The following is an 18,222-nucleotide window of genomic DNA, read 5'->3' as shown; positions in this document are numbered from 1 at the left end:
GGTTTTCTTTAGTGTCATGCTTTGTGATTGTGCTGAAGTGAGACAAAGAAAGATTGGTGGCTACTGATCAGGCAAATAGACAAAGGAGGAAGCATGGAGGATATTTTGAAGGAAAGCAGTTCTGATTATAGCAAAAGAGAAGAGGGCAAATTTAGTAAAAGTAGAAAGTAGCCCTAAGGATGTAGCTCAGTGGTGGAGTATATGTGAAAAGCATTGACTTGATTGCCAGCACTGCAAAAATAAATAAGTGCATAAATAAATAACAGAACTGATCATTTAGTTACATACAGAGAAAGTGGAGTTTTATTTGACTGTGTACTTGTCACTGTCAGTTATATTTTCAAATTCTCCAATATTGTATTGGGCTAAATCTGTTCAAAACATGAAATTTTATACAAGCCCTAGAGCAAGAATGACTCCAATAGGTAGGTAGGTCATCAGCATGTTACACAAATCTGTAAGAGCTGAGGAAGGGACAAACTACAGTGACTTTTTTTTTTTTTAAATGAAACCTTTGGAAGCAACAGTAAAAAAGGGGAAAAGTGTATTTGGATAGCTCATTTCCTCAGAATTTAAATGGTGGATTTCAGGTACAAAACCTGTTGAATTACATTTGTCCCTGGATGAATCTACACGGTCAGGCATGCACCTTACCTCCCTCTCTCATACTTTAGTACAGTGAGTACTACTTTTTCTTAGATATGATCCATTTTAGTCCTATCTCCTTGGATGGCAGTATTAAGCCAGCCTACCTTCAAATCTTATTTGCCCTCAGACTATTTCTAATTACAGCTTTTTTTTTTTTAAAACTTTGTATTATATGTTTTGAATGTTCATTATGGGCTTCTGTTTCCCCTTCTCCCTTCAATTACAGCTCGAGCTAACCTTCAGCTACCTGGAGATTCATGGCGTCATCTGTAGCAAGCCAGCTCAGGTGAGTGTGAACCCCAGAAACCTGTCGCTGTATGTCACCATCTTCCTTTCTTGAAAGGAGGAAGCCTCTTTTCTTTTGTTACAAGGGGAAAGTGGAGAATGACTCAGTTAGAGGCTATGTGTGGACAGGGCTGTGAATTTGTTCCAATAAAGAACATACATACCCGAAGAGAATGGATTAGCTCTAATGCCAGCTGGTGATGTAAATGTGAGAGATTTTGTAAAACTTTATTAATACTAAAGCTATATAGCAGTGATACAGTACTGTGTAAGGTCTTTTCTTAGAATATAGTGATAAGTGAATTTTTTGGGGTATTAAAAACAATTTATTGAGTTGTAAGTAAATGCAGTGGAGTGTAAATTAATCACTTTTGTCCTAGGTATATCCATGAAGTTTCCTAGTACACCTTAGAAACACTGTATGTATCCAGAAGACATCTGCCTTCTGTCACTATAGGGTAGCTTGCATTTTCTAAAATTGTATTTGGATGGAATCATGTCGTGTACTGTACTCTTTCCTGTCTGCCTTCTTTCATTCAGTTTAATTATTCTGATATTGATCAATTCTATTGTGTGTCTCAATAGTTATTCCCCTAGTTTGCTGAGTGCTGTTTTGTATGCTGTTTATACAGAATGTTATACAGAATGTTTGTATCTTTTAAATATCCTACATTCTAAGCTCTTGTTTTACAATAATGTTTGTGTGTGAAGCAATGTGTAGATCAAAGTTAAATTTTTAAAAAAAATTTTCTGTATCTGTAGAGAATACCTACTTGTTCCAGTGTGATATGTTGGAAAGTCTATTGTTTCCTTACTGAACTTAGTTTTCCCTTGGATGAATCAGTTGTCCACTGAAGTATGGATCTGCTTTTAGTCTTGAAATCCTGCTGCTGTCGTCTGTCTTTATGCCACTACCACAATAAAGTTGATAACTTTAACTTTATAGTAAGACCTGAAGCCAATGGTGCTAGTCCTCTGACTTCATTCTTTTTAGGAATAGTTGTAGTGATTCTAGGACCTGTGCAGTTTTGTATGGATTTTAGAATCACTTCAGTGCCTGCACAAAGCCTGCTGGGATTTTTATTGGGATTACATTGAATTTACTGATCATCTTGGGGAAAACTGGCATCTTTATAATATGGAGTCTTCTGATCCCAGAAATCTGTATGTGTATGCATACCTGTGCATACACATACACATATATGCATACATACACAAGTACAATTATATATATTTAATTTATGTAGGTCTTAATATCTCTTATAGTATTTTGTCATAGCTTTCAGTGTATGTCTTTTGTCAGGTTTACTTGTATTTCATATTTTGATTGGTACTTTTTTTCAAGTTCCAGTTTGAATTTTTTCTTGCTGATGTTAGAAATATAGCTGATTTTTGTGTATTGGTCTTGCATCCTGCTCATATTTCTATACTTACCTAGTGGTTTTATGATCATCACTTTCTACAGTGATGGTGCCATTTGTGAATGTACATACTTTTTATTTTCAGTGTGTGTGGCTTTTCTTTCTTTTTCTTGTCTATTGCTGTTGAGACATACTCCTCCATGGGTATCTTGCTCCTAAATGTCTTGTGAGATAATGCCCAAGGCTCAGTGCTCTACCAGTAATCTTCACTCTCAGCCTTTGTTCTTTTAAGACAATGAATCACTCTGTAGTCTGATCTTATTGTGTAGCCAGGCTGGCCATGAACCACCTGACTCAGCCTCTTGAGTTTGGGATTACAGGTGCGCGCCCCCACACCTGGAGAAATTCTGATTCTTTCATAGGTATGTAGGAGATTCATTCATTCATGTTCTCCTTCTTGAACATATTTTGGTTATTTGTGTTTTATGTAAGTTGTTGAATTTATGAATACAAAATAGTTTATGGTACCCAACTGTTATTCTCTTAAGATCTGTAGAATATCATTACTGACAATGATAATATGATTTTCTATTTTCCTGTTTTTTTTTTTTTTTTTTTTTTTTTTTTTTTTTTGGGATGTGAGGCTTGAACTCTGGGCCTGGGCCCTGTCCCTCAGCTCTTCAGCTCAAGGCTAGTGCTCTACTACTTGAGGCACAGCACTACTTCCGGTTTTCTAGTAGTTAATTGGAGATAAGAGTCTTATGGACTTTCCTGCCTGCACTGGCTTTGAACCACCATCCTCAGATCTCAGCCTCCTGAGTAGCTAGGATTACAGGCATGAGCCACTAGTGCCTGGTTTCTCTTAGTTTTGTTAGAAGCTTACCCCTTTTCTTCATCTGCTCAGAAGAAAAAAGAATCTTCTTTGGGGTTTTATTGATTTTTTTTCCATTTTATCAATTCATTTTGTATCTTTATTTTGTTTCTTATACCTCTTACTTTGCTTTCTAGAACTATAAAAAAGTTTGTATTTGAATATGTGGTTTACCAGTATTTTTCCTAAAAGAAAAATTAGAAATTGTCACTTTATATCAATTGATATGACATACAAATCTTGAAACTTTTTTATATTATATCTTAGAGCAATGTTTTATCCTACCTGTTTATCATTCTCCAGCGACTACAGTTGGAAAAAAAATCATGATAACATATGTTTGCCCAAATGGTCAAACATATGTAGACTGAGTACTCATGAATGATGGCATAATAGATGTAACCAGAGTCTTAATTCAGAAATGTTTATGCTTATTATTTGGGGATTGAGACAGGATCAGAAGGAATTGGTGAGATGCTAATGCTAAGGTTATATTCAAAATGTGATCAGGGCCAGGTGCCAATGGCTAACACTTATAGTCCTAGCTATTCTGGAAACTGAGATCTGAGGATTGAGGTTTGAAGCTAGCCCAGGTAGACAAATCTGAGAGACTTTCATTCTCAATTAGCCAGTAAAAAAGCCAGAAGTGGAGGTGTGCCTCAAGTGGTAGAGCACCAAGTATGAGCAAAATAAAAATGTGAAGCAAGAGCTCAAGACCTTGCATTTAAGTTCCAGTACTGGCATCTATTTTCAGACCTTTGTATTATGAGAAAAGATATTGATAACACAGCATTCTCTCAAGTGGTTACAGGAATGGATCTTAATCACTTTTAGTGGTCCTAGCTCCTCCTATCATTCAGAGAGACTGGGTAGAAAGTAGCTTATCTAAGCCCCACAATAGCTTTGATAGGGGCTTACCCCTGTAATTCCAGCTAGTTGGAACTTGGAAGGTAGAGATGGAAGGATCACAGTTTCAGGCCAGTCTCCATCCCGTACCCTCACCTCTACTTTCCACATTCACAGTACACATACATAATATGACACAAGAAAATTAGGATTCACTAAGTCTCCAGTAGATACACACATACATACATACACACACAGAGAGACATACATTTGACAAATATTTGGTAAATATATATTTATTAAATATTCACTATTTTAAATGCACTATTTTATTCTCTGTGTTCTAAGGGTTGAGAACCAGTAACCTTTCTAGCTTCAGGTTCCTGGAGTCTTTGGTTGTGATTAACTCTTACCATACAGATAATAGCATCTGTCTGTGGTACTTGCTATCTATTAGTATTCCATTGCTAATGTTCTCTGGGATTTATTAATGTTTTGGTCATTGCTATTTTTATCTCCAGTTACAGTTTATAAATTCAGGGAAATTTCCCAGAACATAGCCTCATTGGATTGTGTATGAATGAAATGCTCAGGTCCTCCAGTTTTATTCATGGTTAGTAAATAGAGGCCAGGAATAACATAGATTTATAGTTACCGAATAGCTAAGATTGTTTCTTGTGCAGCTGAACTCTTGCTTTTGGTATTGCTTTTCCCCTTCCATCTATAAAGTTGGATTGTTTGCTTTGTCATGGAGTGGTACAGGTTAGCCACCTCTTCCTGTTTCCACTAGAGAAAAGAAACCTCATAGATCAGACTGGGGATTGGCTTTAAAAAATGCTGCCTGTTAAATTTAGTCAGGTTTTCTAGCTTAAAAAAGGTGGAATGGAATTGGAAGTTTGAATCATTAACAAGATACTATGCCTTATATCTGGTTATCATTCTAATTTAAATTGTGTTTATTTTTTGTGGTACTGGAGATCAAGCATGCTGCAACCTACATATACTTCCAGATAAAATTAAGGAGTGTTTCAGACACTTTTGTTTCTTCCCATCAGAGAAAGAAGGGAAAATGGTATTTGACTAAGAGTCCTCCTCCTCCTCCTCCTCCTCCTCCTCCTCCTCCTCCTGCTCCTGTTCCTCCTCCTCCTCCTGTTCCTCCTCTACCTACCCCCCCCCCCCCCCCCATGATGTATCATGTGGATTCCACCTCTGTGGCTTTGTTGAGCTCTTTACATTATGCAAAGGTGGTGACATCTTAGCCAGGGCTTTTGTGACTGCTCTCACATAATGTTGAATTCAAAAGGCCTCATTTCTTCTCCAACCTGTCACCTTTTCTCTTCCCTGTCATTCCATTCAATCCTGTGCAATTAGGGATGATTATGTGTTAAGATTTTAAGCAGAATTAGAATAAGCTAATTACTAATTCCCTGCACACAAACTATGAACTGAATAGATGTACACTGGATATGAAAAATATAGAAGTACCCTGTGGTGAAAATATAATTACCCAGGGAGGGAAGATTGGAGGTGGAGGTGTCAAGCACAGACTTGATGATCTGTTTATCTGGCTCTTATAAAAACATGCATGTTGCCAGGTACCAGTGGTAGCTCACACCTGTAATCCCATCTACTCAGGAGGCTGAGATCTGAGGATTGAGATTCAAACCAAGCTCAGCATAAGAGTCCAGTAGACTCTTATCTCCAATTAACCCGGAAAAGCCAAAAGTGGAACTGTGGCTCAAGTGATAGAAATACTAGTCTTGAGCAAAAACCAAACAAATAACAACAACAAAAACAAAGCTTAGAAGGACAGCTCCAGGCCTTGATTCAAGGCCCAGGACCAACACAAAAACAAAAGTGCACAACAATATAAACTCATGCATGTGCACATATATGTGCATATGAACATATGAGCAGCTGTGATCTGACTTAAGAACCCTCAGGGAGGAAATGGGGTTGGTTAGTAAACACCTCCAGGTATAAACCCTCATGTACAATAATGCTTGCAGCTTTTTTTCAGGGAGTAGAGTTTAATGAATCCCCTAGATTACCCTATAGAAGACAAATGCAGACTTTGCCTAGAGAATTTTAAAGGTTTTTACACTAATGTCTTACAGACTGTTAAAAATGAGAATATAATACTCCTCTCCCCTCTCTTTCTTTGGCACTGCTAACTGATGCAGAGGCAATATTCATGAAATACATGTTGGCAAATTCCTCTAGGGTATCCTATGACAAAGTCACATTGGTAGGACCTTATACTTTGGTCTCATCCTTGTGATGAATACCTTGCATTACTTTCTCTTTTTAACATAAATAGGTTCAGAGATAGCTTTAGTTTGGTTCAGTTTAGGAAGATCTAAAGCAGACTGTAAAAGGTGATTTATTCATGGAACTGCTTAATTGTATATATACTGTTCATGGAACTGCTTAATTGTACATATATTGTTCCCCCATAGTGTTTTTGTGTTAAGTAAAAACAAGATTGAAATGTGTGAGAATATTTTGTTGGAGTCATAATCCAAAATGACTGCATTTGTGTAATTAGCATACTTTTAAAATCAAGGTAATGCCATCTGTTTTTGAAAACAGCAATTCACATAGATTTTTAAAAAAATGAAAATGTGTCCATCATCAACCTGTCTGTTTTGGGACCTACTTTCCTCTTCAGGTTGATTTACATTTTGGTGGAGCCTTGGGTGTTGAACTCAGGGCTTTGTGCTTGCTTCGGTGGATGCTCTACCATATGAGCCATGCCTCCAGCTCTTTTTGCTTTAATTATTTTTTTGAATAGGTCTCAATTATACTGAGTAGTCCTGGACACTGCTGTGCCTAGCTAAAAGATGAGTTGATATGAGGGTTTCATGAACTCAAGGAATCAAATCTCACTTCTGCTCTTTCTCCCACCCTCCCCAAAGTAGAAGCATTTCCTTAAAGTGCCTGCTAGTTTACAGCTCTCTGAAGATTCTTCCACATAGGTAGAGAGTAGGAGCGTATCAGAAACATCTGAAAACTGAAGCAGATGTTTCTAAAGTCCAAATTGGTAGATTCAAATTGACCTCCTCCTCACATATTATTTTCACCAAGGCTTTCTCCTGAGAAGCAATCTCCACAAAATCTCTCATATTCATGCTCTCTAGTGTATGCCTATGTCTTCCTGTGAATACCTTAGGGCAATATGTTACTTTCATTTAAAAAAAGAATCCACATTTTTCAAAGATAAAAAATGGTGTAAAATGTTTAAATGAAAGTTATTATTATTACTATTATTATTATTATTATTTTGCCTGGGAGCAAAGGAAAAATCAAAGGTTTATGAAAACTTCAACCTTCCTAAGAAGAGGAGATATGTAGAAAGGAATATATTAAAATAGCAGAGTAATAAACTGTCATATCAGGTTCAATGCTAGGCAAAGACTAACTCAGACCAAAAACTGCTGAGAATGAGGTCTCAAAAATAAGGAAGAATTAAGCCAGGTATAGTGGCCGACACCTATAATCCCAACATGCTTACTTGGCTTGCATGCACAGCTAATGACTCATGATGCAGCCATGACTCCAGCCCAGCCTTTTCCTGGTCATTTTGGACATTGGAGTCTCAGATTTTTTTTTTTTTTTGCCTGGGCTGGGCAGAATCATAACCCTCTTGATCTCAGTCTTCTAAGTAGCTGGGCACTGGCACTGGGCATCTACTTCCTTTTTAAAAAAATAATGTTTGTATTTTTGAGTCAAGATCTTGCTTTATAGTTTGGGCTGGGCTCAAACTCAAGATCCTCTTGCTTGAGTGCTGGAATGTAGGCCTGTGCCACCACACCCAGACCCAAGGAAGTGCTTGTTGAAAAGTTGCTATTGTAATAGTGTATTTCTGTGTGACTGCATCATTTACCATGTTTAACATTCCGAAAGGAAGAGATTGGACTCCTTATTAAGAAGTATCCCACCCTGTTGTTGCAGATGGTTGTGGAAACTGAGAAATGCAACATTTCCATGAAGATGGCATCTCCAGAAGACGTGAGTGATGTGCTGGCACACATTGGCACGTGCCTGCGGAAGATCTTTCCTGGCCTCTCTCCAGTGTGAGTTTTCTGGGGGAAGGCTTAGGAGAGCGAAGGTCTTGTTCTTCCTCAAAATGCTAAATGCACACATACCTTCCTCTTCCTCCTTCACCTAGTTCCTCTCTCAGACTTCTCTTTGACATTAAAAAGCATTCAAGTCCTTGGACTTTATCTCTGAGGTTTTCTGTTAGGACTGTGCCTTATTAAAAAAATTTGATGAGGGATTTGGCAGTCCTTTAACTTGTACTCATAAAACTAAAACACAAAGCTTTCTAATGTAACTCTGGATTTACCCTAATATGATTCTACTCTGAGCAATTAGCAGAATGCCAGGGACTGAATATTTATATTAAGGCATCAAGTATAATATTAACTTCATAGGCCAGAGTTGTTCTTCCTTTTTCTTGTTGGTTTTTATTTTTTTAAATTTTTCAGTGAAAGTATACTAATAAAACTAACTAAAAAAAGTAGGTACTTTGAATTTCCTCTTAGTTTTCTGAAGTACACATTAGGGATACTAGTAAATGTGTGTGTGTGTGTGTGTGTGCGTATGAGAAAGAGAGAGAAAGAGAGAGAGAGAGAGAGAGAGAGAGAGAGAGAGGAGAGAGAGAGACTGGACCTTGAATTTAGGATCTCATACTTGGGGCCCCATGCTTTCTTTTCCCGCTCAAGCCTGATGTTCTACCACTTGACTCATACTTCTACTCCTGGCTTTTTTGCAGGATAATTGATGATAAGAATCTCATGGACTTTTCTGCCTGGTTTGGCTTTGAGCTGAGATACTCAGATCTCACCCTCCTGAGTAGCTAGGATTATAGGCATGAGCCACAAATGCCTAGTAGACATTGGTAATTTTTGTTGATACATGCTCTTTATTAGCACTACTTTTTTGTTAATTGTTTCAAGTCTTGAATAATAGAGTTTACAGTTGGAGAATGGTGGGAGGGGACTTTTGGGAGCTGTTTATAGTTATGGTACATTTCCCGGTAAAGTGTCTTTCAAACCATTGGGGTAATGGAAGGGGACTCAGTGGGGTTCAGAACTCCCTTTCAACCTCGATCTTCAGGAGACCTGCTTGGTTCTGTTCAGAGCTCTCCACTGTGTTGTCTGTTTTCTCCCCTCCAAAGAAGTGAGCATAACAGAAGGGAGAGGCTGGCCTTGCATGAAATTTCTGGGGGTTCCTCCTTTCTGAAGCATGAGTCTGAGTGCCAGCATGGCTAGGTTTTGTGGGAGTGGAGTGTGCCTGGCCTCATGTTAGTAGGTGGAAGGGGTGAGCCAGGCCAGTCCTCGGCTCCTGCCTGGCTAGAATTTCTGGTCTTACTGATCTCTAGTCACACACATGTGTGCTAGGAGGTGCCTTGCAGGCCTGTGGGGATAGAGGATTAATCAGTGTTGGCAATGGGGAATACACAGAAGTAAATCTTCCTTAGGAAAGGTTTCCACATCATCCTTAAAGTCAGTAGAGGGCTATCTAGATAATGGTCAGTTCACAGTAACTACAACTCACTTCCTGTGAAACTATTTTCTAGTCACATGACTGTCTCCAGTCACATGTTCTCCTTTCCTTCCAAATGAACAATGATGAAAATAAGAAAATCCTTAAGCACAGCCTTATTTAGTAAGGTCTTATATCTGAACTTTAAGGACACTTTAGAGCAATATCTTTCTTTCTGAGACAGAATCTTTGTAATGAATTAGTCTTTCTCTGTAATGGATGAGTATTTCATGATAGCCTCAAACCCAAAATCTTGCCTGAGCTTCCCCAAATGCTGAGATTATAGGCCTGCTCTACTCTGCCCAACTTTATTTTCTTTAAAAGGAAGATTTATGTGTTTAATGGTTTAGGAACGTGGGGAGGAAGGAGTGCCAGTTTGTATTATTTTTGTTTTGATACACATATTTTTTCTTCTGAGAGAACATTTACTATGATAGTGTTCCCAGTCATCCAGTTTCCATGCAACTTTGTGTAAAAAATTCAGGTAACTAATATGAAACAAGTATTAAATAATTGTCTCCATTTCTTGAGAAGCAGTTGCTCCATATGTGTTTGGTCGCTCAATTCCACAGATCTCCACTTCTACCTTTGGTCTACTTGTTGGGCATCTTTGCAAGGATGTCCCTAAACAGCTCATCATCAGTAGGTCCCAAACTGAACTCCCCTCAAAATGTGCTTATGTTTTATAGTCTTTCTGAGGGAATGGCTTTGCTCTTCACATAGTCTCATGAGATAAGAACTGAATTTTATCGATCTCTTTGTCATTACTCACATTTGATTGGCTGCTATGCTCTTTTCTTATTATCTTTATATCACTTGGTCTGGCATTTTATCTTGCTTATCACTTTCACTGCTGTAGTTCAGAGTCTCACTTTGTCTAGGGCAACAATTTTCTGACGAGTCTCTCTAATTCTAGTTCTTCTCCATGAGACTGATCCTTTATACTGTCACCTATTATCTTCCTTTTGTTGAAGTAGTATCTATTTCTTGCATCAGTTGAGTAATAGCTAGGCTTCCTGATAAAATTTAAGTTGTAAGGCACAGAAGACCTATTGAACCGCACAATTAATCTTTTCTATTTTTAACACCTATATCTGAGCTCCAAATCATGACAAACCCTTTATCCAAGACACAACTCAGGTATCCTCTTGTCTGTGAAAAATCTTGTGGTTCATGTGCCCGTAGAGCCCTCTGACCACTTCTTGTCCTGGCACACATTGCATTGCATTATTATGATTTGTTTTTGTGTTTACACATTCAACGAGTATTTACTAAGTTTCTGCTATGTGTCCATTGGTAAATGGAAGGTGACTGGGGGCTCGGAGAGACCACAGGGATTCTTGTTGGTTTTAAGAATGGGAAATGTTAAAGCATGGGCTTGTAATGAGGAGAATGGCCCGAGTCAGTCAGTCAGACAGACAGACAGTAAAAATTATTGAGATCAATACAGCAAGATCCCGTGAAGGTGGGAGGGATACTGAGCAAAGGGCATAATGGTTTCCTGTAGACTGGATGGTTGCAGCTTGAGGAAAGCTCATACTTTATTAACCTTCAGTCCATAGTCATCAGAACACAGTAGTCACTGAACAAGATTTTGGATGAGCACATAAATTTCTCACTTCACTGCTTAACACTTGCTGTATCATGTGACATGGGACCACATGGAAGTTAGGAGAGCCTGCTCCTGCCACCCAACTATAGATTCTTGAGCTGATATGACATGATGCAGCTGAGACAAGGAGTAATTGGTCATTCATGGGAGGTAAGCACAGATTGGCTTTGCAGGTGAGATATACCTGAGAAAGGATAGACAGGGTTTAGAGAAGGTAGAGAAAGGGCTGGGAATGTGGCTTAGTGGTAGAGTGCTTGCCTAGCATGCATGAAGCCCTGGGTTCGATTCCTATGTACCATATAAACAGAAAAAGCTGGAGGTGGTGCTGTGGCTCCACCTAGCCTTGCTAGCCTTTGCTCAAGTGCTAGCCTTGAGCAAAAGAAATTTAGGAAGAGTGCCCAGGCTCTTGAGTTCAAGCCCCAGGACTGAGGGGGGTGGGGGGAGGATGAGGGGAGACTTGGAAAGAAATGAAATAATCTAAATCTTCTTGACTTTAATTTTTCTTCCCCACTCAACACACATAGTTAGCTTGTCATAATAAATCCTTAATATTTTGTGACTGCTATGGTATGAATTTTACCTTTAAAGTTTCTTAGATTGAATTACAGGATTTTTTCAGGGGAACATATAATTATATTGTATTGGTTACTGTGACCAGAGAGGAAGAGTGGTTTACTGTTTCCTTTCATCTACATTCCTGATATTCCTTAAGTCAGAGCTGGCATTGAGGGAAATATTTCCTGTATATAAATAATATAGAATATACAAAACAAAGCTAGTCTCCTGTAAGGTCATATGTCCTGCTTAAAATAAATTGGAAGAATATGAAATTATGTTTGAACTCCTCAGCCTTCTTGAAGTCATTTGTCCCATCAAATACATAACACAAATACCTGACACAGAGACCTTTTTGTCACTTTCTGCTGGGGAACGATGAACAGAAAAGTATCTTATGAGCAGGTATCAGGAACTAGGAGAATCAAGAGGAAATAGAGCTGGAGAAGCCCTCACTTTCGATTGAAAAGTATAAGTTTTGGATACGTACATATCTATCTATCTATCTATCTATCTATCTATCTATCTATCTATCTATCTATCTATCTATCTATCTGTCTGTCTGTCTACATATATATATATATAAATGAAACCATACCCGGACACACACACACACACACACACACACACACACACACACACACACACACACACACACACACACACACACACACACGAAACCATACACACACACACACACGAAACCACACACACACACACACACACACACACACGAAACCATACCTGCAAAGGCCTGATTTTTCTGGTTTTACCCAAGTGTAGTTCTGAAAATAACATCCTGGATAAAAATCAAATATGTAAAAAATAGTATGTATAATAAGTGTAATCAATCTTCTTATGGTCAAGAGAATGCTAGTAAGAAAGCAAGAATTATTTAATTAAAATTAATATTCACAATATTTTCCTATTACTTTCCCTATAATTATATATTAGGATGTTTTTCTTTTTCTTCTTATTTTTCTGTCAGTTGTGGGGCCTGAACTCTTTTTCTTTTCTTTTTCTGTGGGCTTGAACTCTGGGCCTGGGTGCTGTCCCTGAGCTCTTTCACTGAAGGCTAGCTCTCTACCACTTGAGCCACAGCTCCACTTCCAGTTTTCTGGTGGTTAACTGGAGATAAGAGTCTCTCAGACTTTCCTGCCTGGGCCAGCTTGGAGCCACCATCCTCAGATCTCAGCCTCCTGAGTGGCTAGGATTACAGGTGTGAGCCACCAATGCCTAGCTTCCCTAAATTCTTTTGCTCAAGGCTAGTTCTCCTCCACTTTGAGCCATAGTGCTACTTCCACAAAATGACATTTTTAATTACTCATGTCTGTAACTCTAGCTGTACTGAGGGCTGAGATCAGAAAGATCACAATTTGAAGCCACCCTAAGCAGAAAAGTCCACAAGACTCCATCTCTAATTAGCCACCAAAATGCTAGACTGAAGTCATGGCTCAAATGATAGGGCCATCCAGGAGCAAAAAATTTCAAGGCCCTGAGTTCAAAACTTAGTAGTAACGTGTGTGCGCACGCGCATGCACGCGCGCGCGCGCGCGCGCACACACACACACACACACAAAACATCTCCTCCCCTCATCAAATCACAAGACTATTCAGAATAGAAAGGATATTTGAGGAACCCAGGCGGCGGTGGCTCATGCCTGTAATCCTAGCTACTCAGGAGGTTGAGATCTGAGGATCGTGGTTCAAAGCCAGCCTGGGCAGGAAAGTCCATGAGACTCTTATCTCCAATAAACCACTAGAAAACTGGAAGTGGATCTGTGGCTCAAGTGGTAGAGCGCTCACCTTGAGCTGAAGAGCGCAGGGATAGTGCCCAGGCCCAGAGTTCAAGCCCCACGACTGACCAAAAAAAAAGAAAGGATATTGAGGAATACAAATTCATATAAATGAAATGTAAGCATCACCTCAAATCAAACCACTGTTAACATGTTTTAGTTAATATTCTTTGACTCTTAACTATCATCTTACCTTTAAGACAGAGATAGTGAGAGAAACAGGTAAATATTTATAGCCTAAGTGTCATATAATGTTTTTACAGAGTTGTCTGTAATGATATTTTTTTTCTTGAAGCTATTTAATTTTGTTATGGCCTTCAGCTTTTTTTTTAATATAAAGGACCTTGTCTATTTCTCAAAAATGAAGCTAGAAGCTGGGTGTCGGTGGCTCATGCCTGTAATCCTAGCTACTTAGAAGGCTGAGATCTGAGGATCGTGATTCAAAGCCAGCCCTGACAGGAAAGTCCATGAGACTCTTACGTCCAAAAAAACAAAAACAAAAAAAAACAAAAAAAACTGGAAGTGGCGCTGTGGCTCAAGCTGTAGAGCACTGGCTTTGAGCTGAAGAGTGCAGGGACAGGGCCCAAGCCCAGAGTTCAAGCCCCACGACTGACCAAAAAAAAAAAAAAAAAAAAAAAAAAGAAGCTAGATTTTTTTTTTTTGTTTGTCCCCCAGCAAATGAAGTCATTGATACAGGCTAGAATTAATTTAGAAATTGTTAATTCAGGAACTTCCTCAGGCAGGCACAGAGAAGTAGTAAGATCTTTTTCTTTCCTTAGAAGATTTTACCATTCAAAGGTAGTGTTAGGGAAGTTCCACAAACAATAGAAGGTAGCAGGAAAATTGGCACCCTAACATTCAGAGGAGAAAAGTCATTTAACTTGGGATGTCAAGAAAATGACATTTGATTTCTTATTCTTTTTATTTTTAAAGAGGGGTCTGGGTGGGGGGCGGGGTTCACTGTGTGACTGTAGCCCAGGTTCTGAAGTCAGATGGCAAAGGTGGCGAGGATGGGATTGGAAGAGAGGGAGACTGTCTGGGTGCCATTTGTCTTTGGAGAGAGCAGTCAGCTCAACTTAGCTGGAGTTGGGGAGCCTATGGTTACCACTGTGTGTTGAAGCTCATATGAGCCCCAACCAAAGAGTTCTGAATAAGAGCCTTAAGGACAGGTACTAGGGAGCTGATGAAGGTTTTTGAACTTTGGGGTGAGGTATCGATTATACTTACACGGGGGCTGTTAGGTAAACTTGAATGGGGAAAGGCTAGGGCAAAACCAGAAGGTGGCAGGTTGGGATAGATTCTGTAGGGGATGACTATAGGTAAGTTAATTTATTTCTTAGTGCCTCAGTGCCTTCCCTTGTAAAATGGGAATGATAATATTAGTGCAGGTTTGTGAGTATCATGTGAAGTCCTGGAAAGTGCTGACACAGTACCACAGATTTCCATCCAGAGAGGTGGGCTGGAAGGCCTGTTTGTACTGTTGGCATGCGGAATCAGTCAGTGTTGTACGCAACAAATTTCTCTGGTGGTTACAAGTTTCAAAAAAGTACACTACTGGGCACTAGTGGCTCACTTCTGTAATCCTAGCTACTCAGAAGGCTGAGATCTGAGGAACAAGGTTTAGTCAGCCTGGACAGAAAAGTTCGTGATATTCTTATATTCAATTAATCACCAAAAAGCTGGAAGTCAAGACATGGCTCAAGTGATAGAATGCCAGCTTTGAGCAAAAATCCTAAAGATGAGTCCCTAGGCCCTAAGTTAAAGCTCCAATACTGGCATCCATCCCCTCCCTCCCCCCAAAAGTACACATACCTTGGTTACTTATCTGCTTTTTAAAAAACATTTTTGTTAAATATTGTCAGAATCTTTCTTTCATTGGTGGGTGACCATCTAACATGTTTTTCTTATATTTTTGGCATGCTTGATTATTTATTATTCTCTCATTGATGAGAAGCATTTGAAATTTGAGTGTTTATTATAACTTTCGTTACTACTGTAATAAAATGATAGTGCAAATCCCCCATGAAACCAAGGTGAACTATAAACATAGGAGGTTATTGTGAGGCAAAGTGGTAAAATAAGAAAGGAAAGAGTCCCCCTGCGGTGCCAAAATATGGTCAAGAAGCAGGAAGGGAGACAACCTCATGCAGAAAGGGCTGAGCATGTGCCAGGCTCGGCTGTATAGCAATCCTGTCCTGCAAGGATGAACTCAGTCCACAAACCCAGCATCAATCTCTAATTCCCTTGAATTAGATTCCATTTCTACTGCTTTGTTGCTGCCACACTGGTGAACAAGCTTCCAGCCTACGAACCTTTGGGGTCCACACACCCACTTTCCTATTTGTCTCACTAGATTCCTGCCAAAGAATTTTTACCCTGTGTTCTTCCTACTTTTGCATACCAGATGTCTCTCTTATGTGTCATTGAAATAGCACACCCTGAGGTTCTGCTGAAACAAAGCAAGAATTTTTGAAAAGAAATGTGATGCCAGATAAAGTCAGACAAAAGTCCAGCTTGGTATGTGTGAAGCTTACTTGGTTCAGCTGTTTAAATGTGCCGGCTTGTATCTGAGTGCCTTGCTGTTTCTTTGTGTAGTGTCTAGCCTTACTTATCTTGATGAAGCCAGAAAAATAATTTCATCAAGTTACCAGAATGATACCATGGAACTAGAATGAATACCATTTTAATTGTGAGTGCCTTCTTCCATTTGGCCACACCCAAATTAAGACTTGGAGAATACTAATACTTAGTTAGAATGATTTTTTAGGGAGAATAGAGACACAACATGCTACACTTTGTAGATCTTTTACATGTCCATACAATTTGAAGGAATTAATGACATTCGACATCAAGTGAGTGTTCCTGATTAAAGCCTCAATCATAAAATATATAAAAGGAAGGGTATTTCCACTGCCAGCAGAATGTTTGTAGTTAAATGTTTTGATGTGTGTTGGAGATTTTCTGCAAGAGTAGAACAAGTCAACCAGCGAACTTGTCAGACTCTAGAACATTTTATCTGGACTCTATCCAGTTAGAAAAGGGAAATAATTGAAATCATTTGCCTCTCAGTCTGTATAAAATGATTTAAGAACATTAAAGATGACAGAGCATGATAGAGCAGAAAACTGTGTTCAGTATGCTTTATATCTATGAAAAGCCCGTGTCTAAAGTGACTGAAAATCTAAAACTTTTTGAGAGTTGCTATGACACTATAAATGGAAAAGTATGGCCAGGCACTGGTAACTCTTCACTTGTAATCTGAGCTCACCAGGAGTCTGAGATCTGAGGATCTTGGTTTGAAGCCAACCTAGGTAGCAAAGTCTGTGAGACTCTTTTGTTTTCCAATTAATTACCAGAAAGCTCAAAGTGGAGCTGTATCTCAAGTGGTAGAGTATTAGTTTTGAACATGGAAGCTCAGAGACCAGTGCCTGGGCTCTGAATTCAAGCCCCAGGACTGGCACACACACGCAAAAAAACCCAATATTATTAATATACCACATAAAACTACCTTCATGCTGTGTGAATAAAGCAAGTGTAAAAAATTTTTTTGGGGGGTCCGGTCGTGGGGCCTGAACTCTGGGCCTGGGTACTGTCCCTCAGCTCTTTAGCTCAAGGCTAGCACTCTACTACTTGAGCCACAGCACCACTTCTGGCATTTTTCTTTTTGCTTATGTGGTGCTGAGGAATTGAACCCAGGGCCTCAGGCATGCAAGGCAAGCGCTCTACCACTGAGCCACCTTCCCAGCCCAAGTGTAAAAATGTTTGTGTTTAGACTTGCCTCCCATCCTCGATATAATTCATTATATATATGCAAACATTTCAAAAGCCAAAAAAGCTCCAAACTCTCTGGCACCAAGTATTTCAGGTGAGAATTTGCCACCTCACTCTCAAGTCCTGTCATAAACTGGGGTGACTGACATAGCTTCCTTCCTTATAGCTCATCATCTCTTCACTTCTATCCCACTTTCCCCTTCACATCCACATCCTAGACCTTGACATCTCCTGGAACAATTTTTCCCATGGTGCACCTGTAGCTTAGTCATCCCTCTCCAATCATATCCTTTATCCTTTTACCCACCCCTCTTGGCCTTTTCAAAGTCTCCAGTCTGTGGATGCCGTGGCTCTCTCCCTTTCTCACCTTTTCTTTTTGTCTTCATCATCCTGGACACACCTCAGGAAGGCCTTTTTAACACTATTGTCCATTCCTTCTGTTCCCACTGTTTATCTGGCACACTCACCTAGAAAAGCTGCACCCTATAGCCACCCAACTGTCTCATCCTCCACACACATTTGGGCTATAGGAGAAAACACCACAGCTTTTCAGCCTCCCAAAGGAAGTTCATAACTTCACACTCTGCTGGCCTCTTCACTGTCCCAGGAGGTTCTTTCTTGATTTCTCAGCTAATTTCTCTATTTTCCATTTTTGCCTCCATTTCTCCCATACAGGTCTTTGTGTATATTGCCTGCCTACTTACCTTATCCACCTCTATTTATAATTTTCCATGGTTCACCATTGTCCTAATAACACAACCCTGAGTCTTTAGTTAGATCTGCAAGGCTCACCCTGGCCTCCCAGCCTCCTGATACCCCTCTCCCTCTCAACCACTATGTTCTCACTAGTTTCAACTACACCAAATTTCTGTTGAGCCCAGGCTTTCTCATATCTAATGTAGGAGCTTTTTCCTTTTTCTTTTTTGC

At 39.4% G+C, this 18,222-nt stretch overlaps 1 protein-coding gene across 5 annotated transcripts in view; it reads left to right on the top strand.

Annotated features, from left to right (window-relative positions):
• Carmil1 (capping protein regulator and myosin 1 linker 1) overlaps positions 1 to 18,222 on the top strand; it is a 288,276-nt gene that overhangs the window by 123,796 nt on the left and 146,258 nt on the right. For all 5 annotated transcript variants that reach the window (XM_070024433.1, XM_070024432.1, XM_070024431.1 and 2 more), the window contains exons 4-5: positions 875 to 934; positions 7,966 to 8,087. In XM_070024433.1, coding sequence (XP_069880534.1) covers positions 875 to 934; positions 7,966 to 8,087 — 182 coding nt within the window. The remainder of the gene's footprint in view (positions 1 to 874; positions 935 to 7,965; positions 8,088 to 18,222) is intronic.

The sequence above is a fragment of the Dipodomys merriami genome, unplaced genomic scaffold, assembly GCF_024711535.1.
Source record: "Dipodomys merriami isolate MVZ:Mamm:240054 unplaced genomic scaffold, mDipMer1.0.p SCAF_16, whole genome shotgun sequence".
Taxonomy (NCBI): domain Eukaryota; kingdom Metazoa; phylum Chordata; class Mammalia; order Rodentia; family Heteromyidae; genus Dipodomys; species Dipodomys merriami.
The sequence above is the reverse complement of the archived record's forward strand: the minus strand, read 5'-3'. Positions and strand labels throughout refer to the sequence as shown.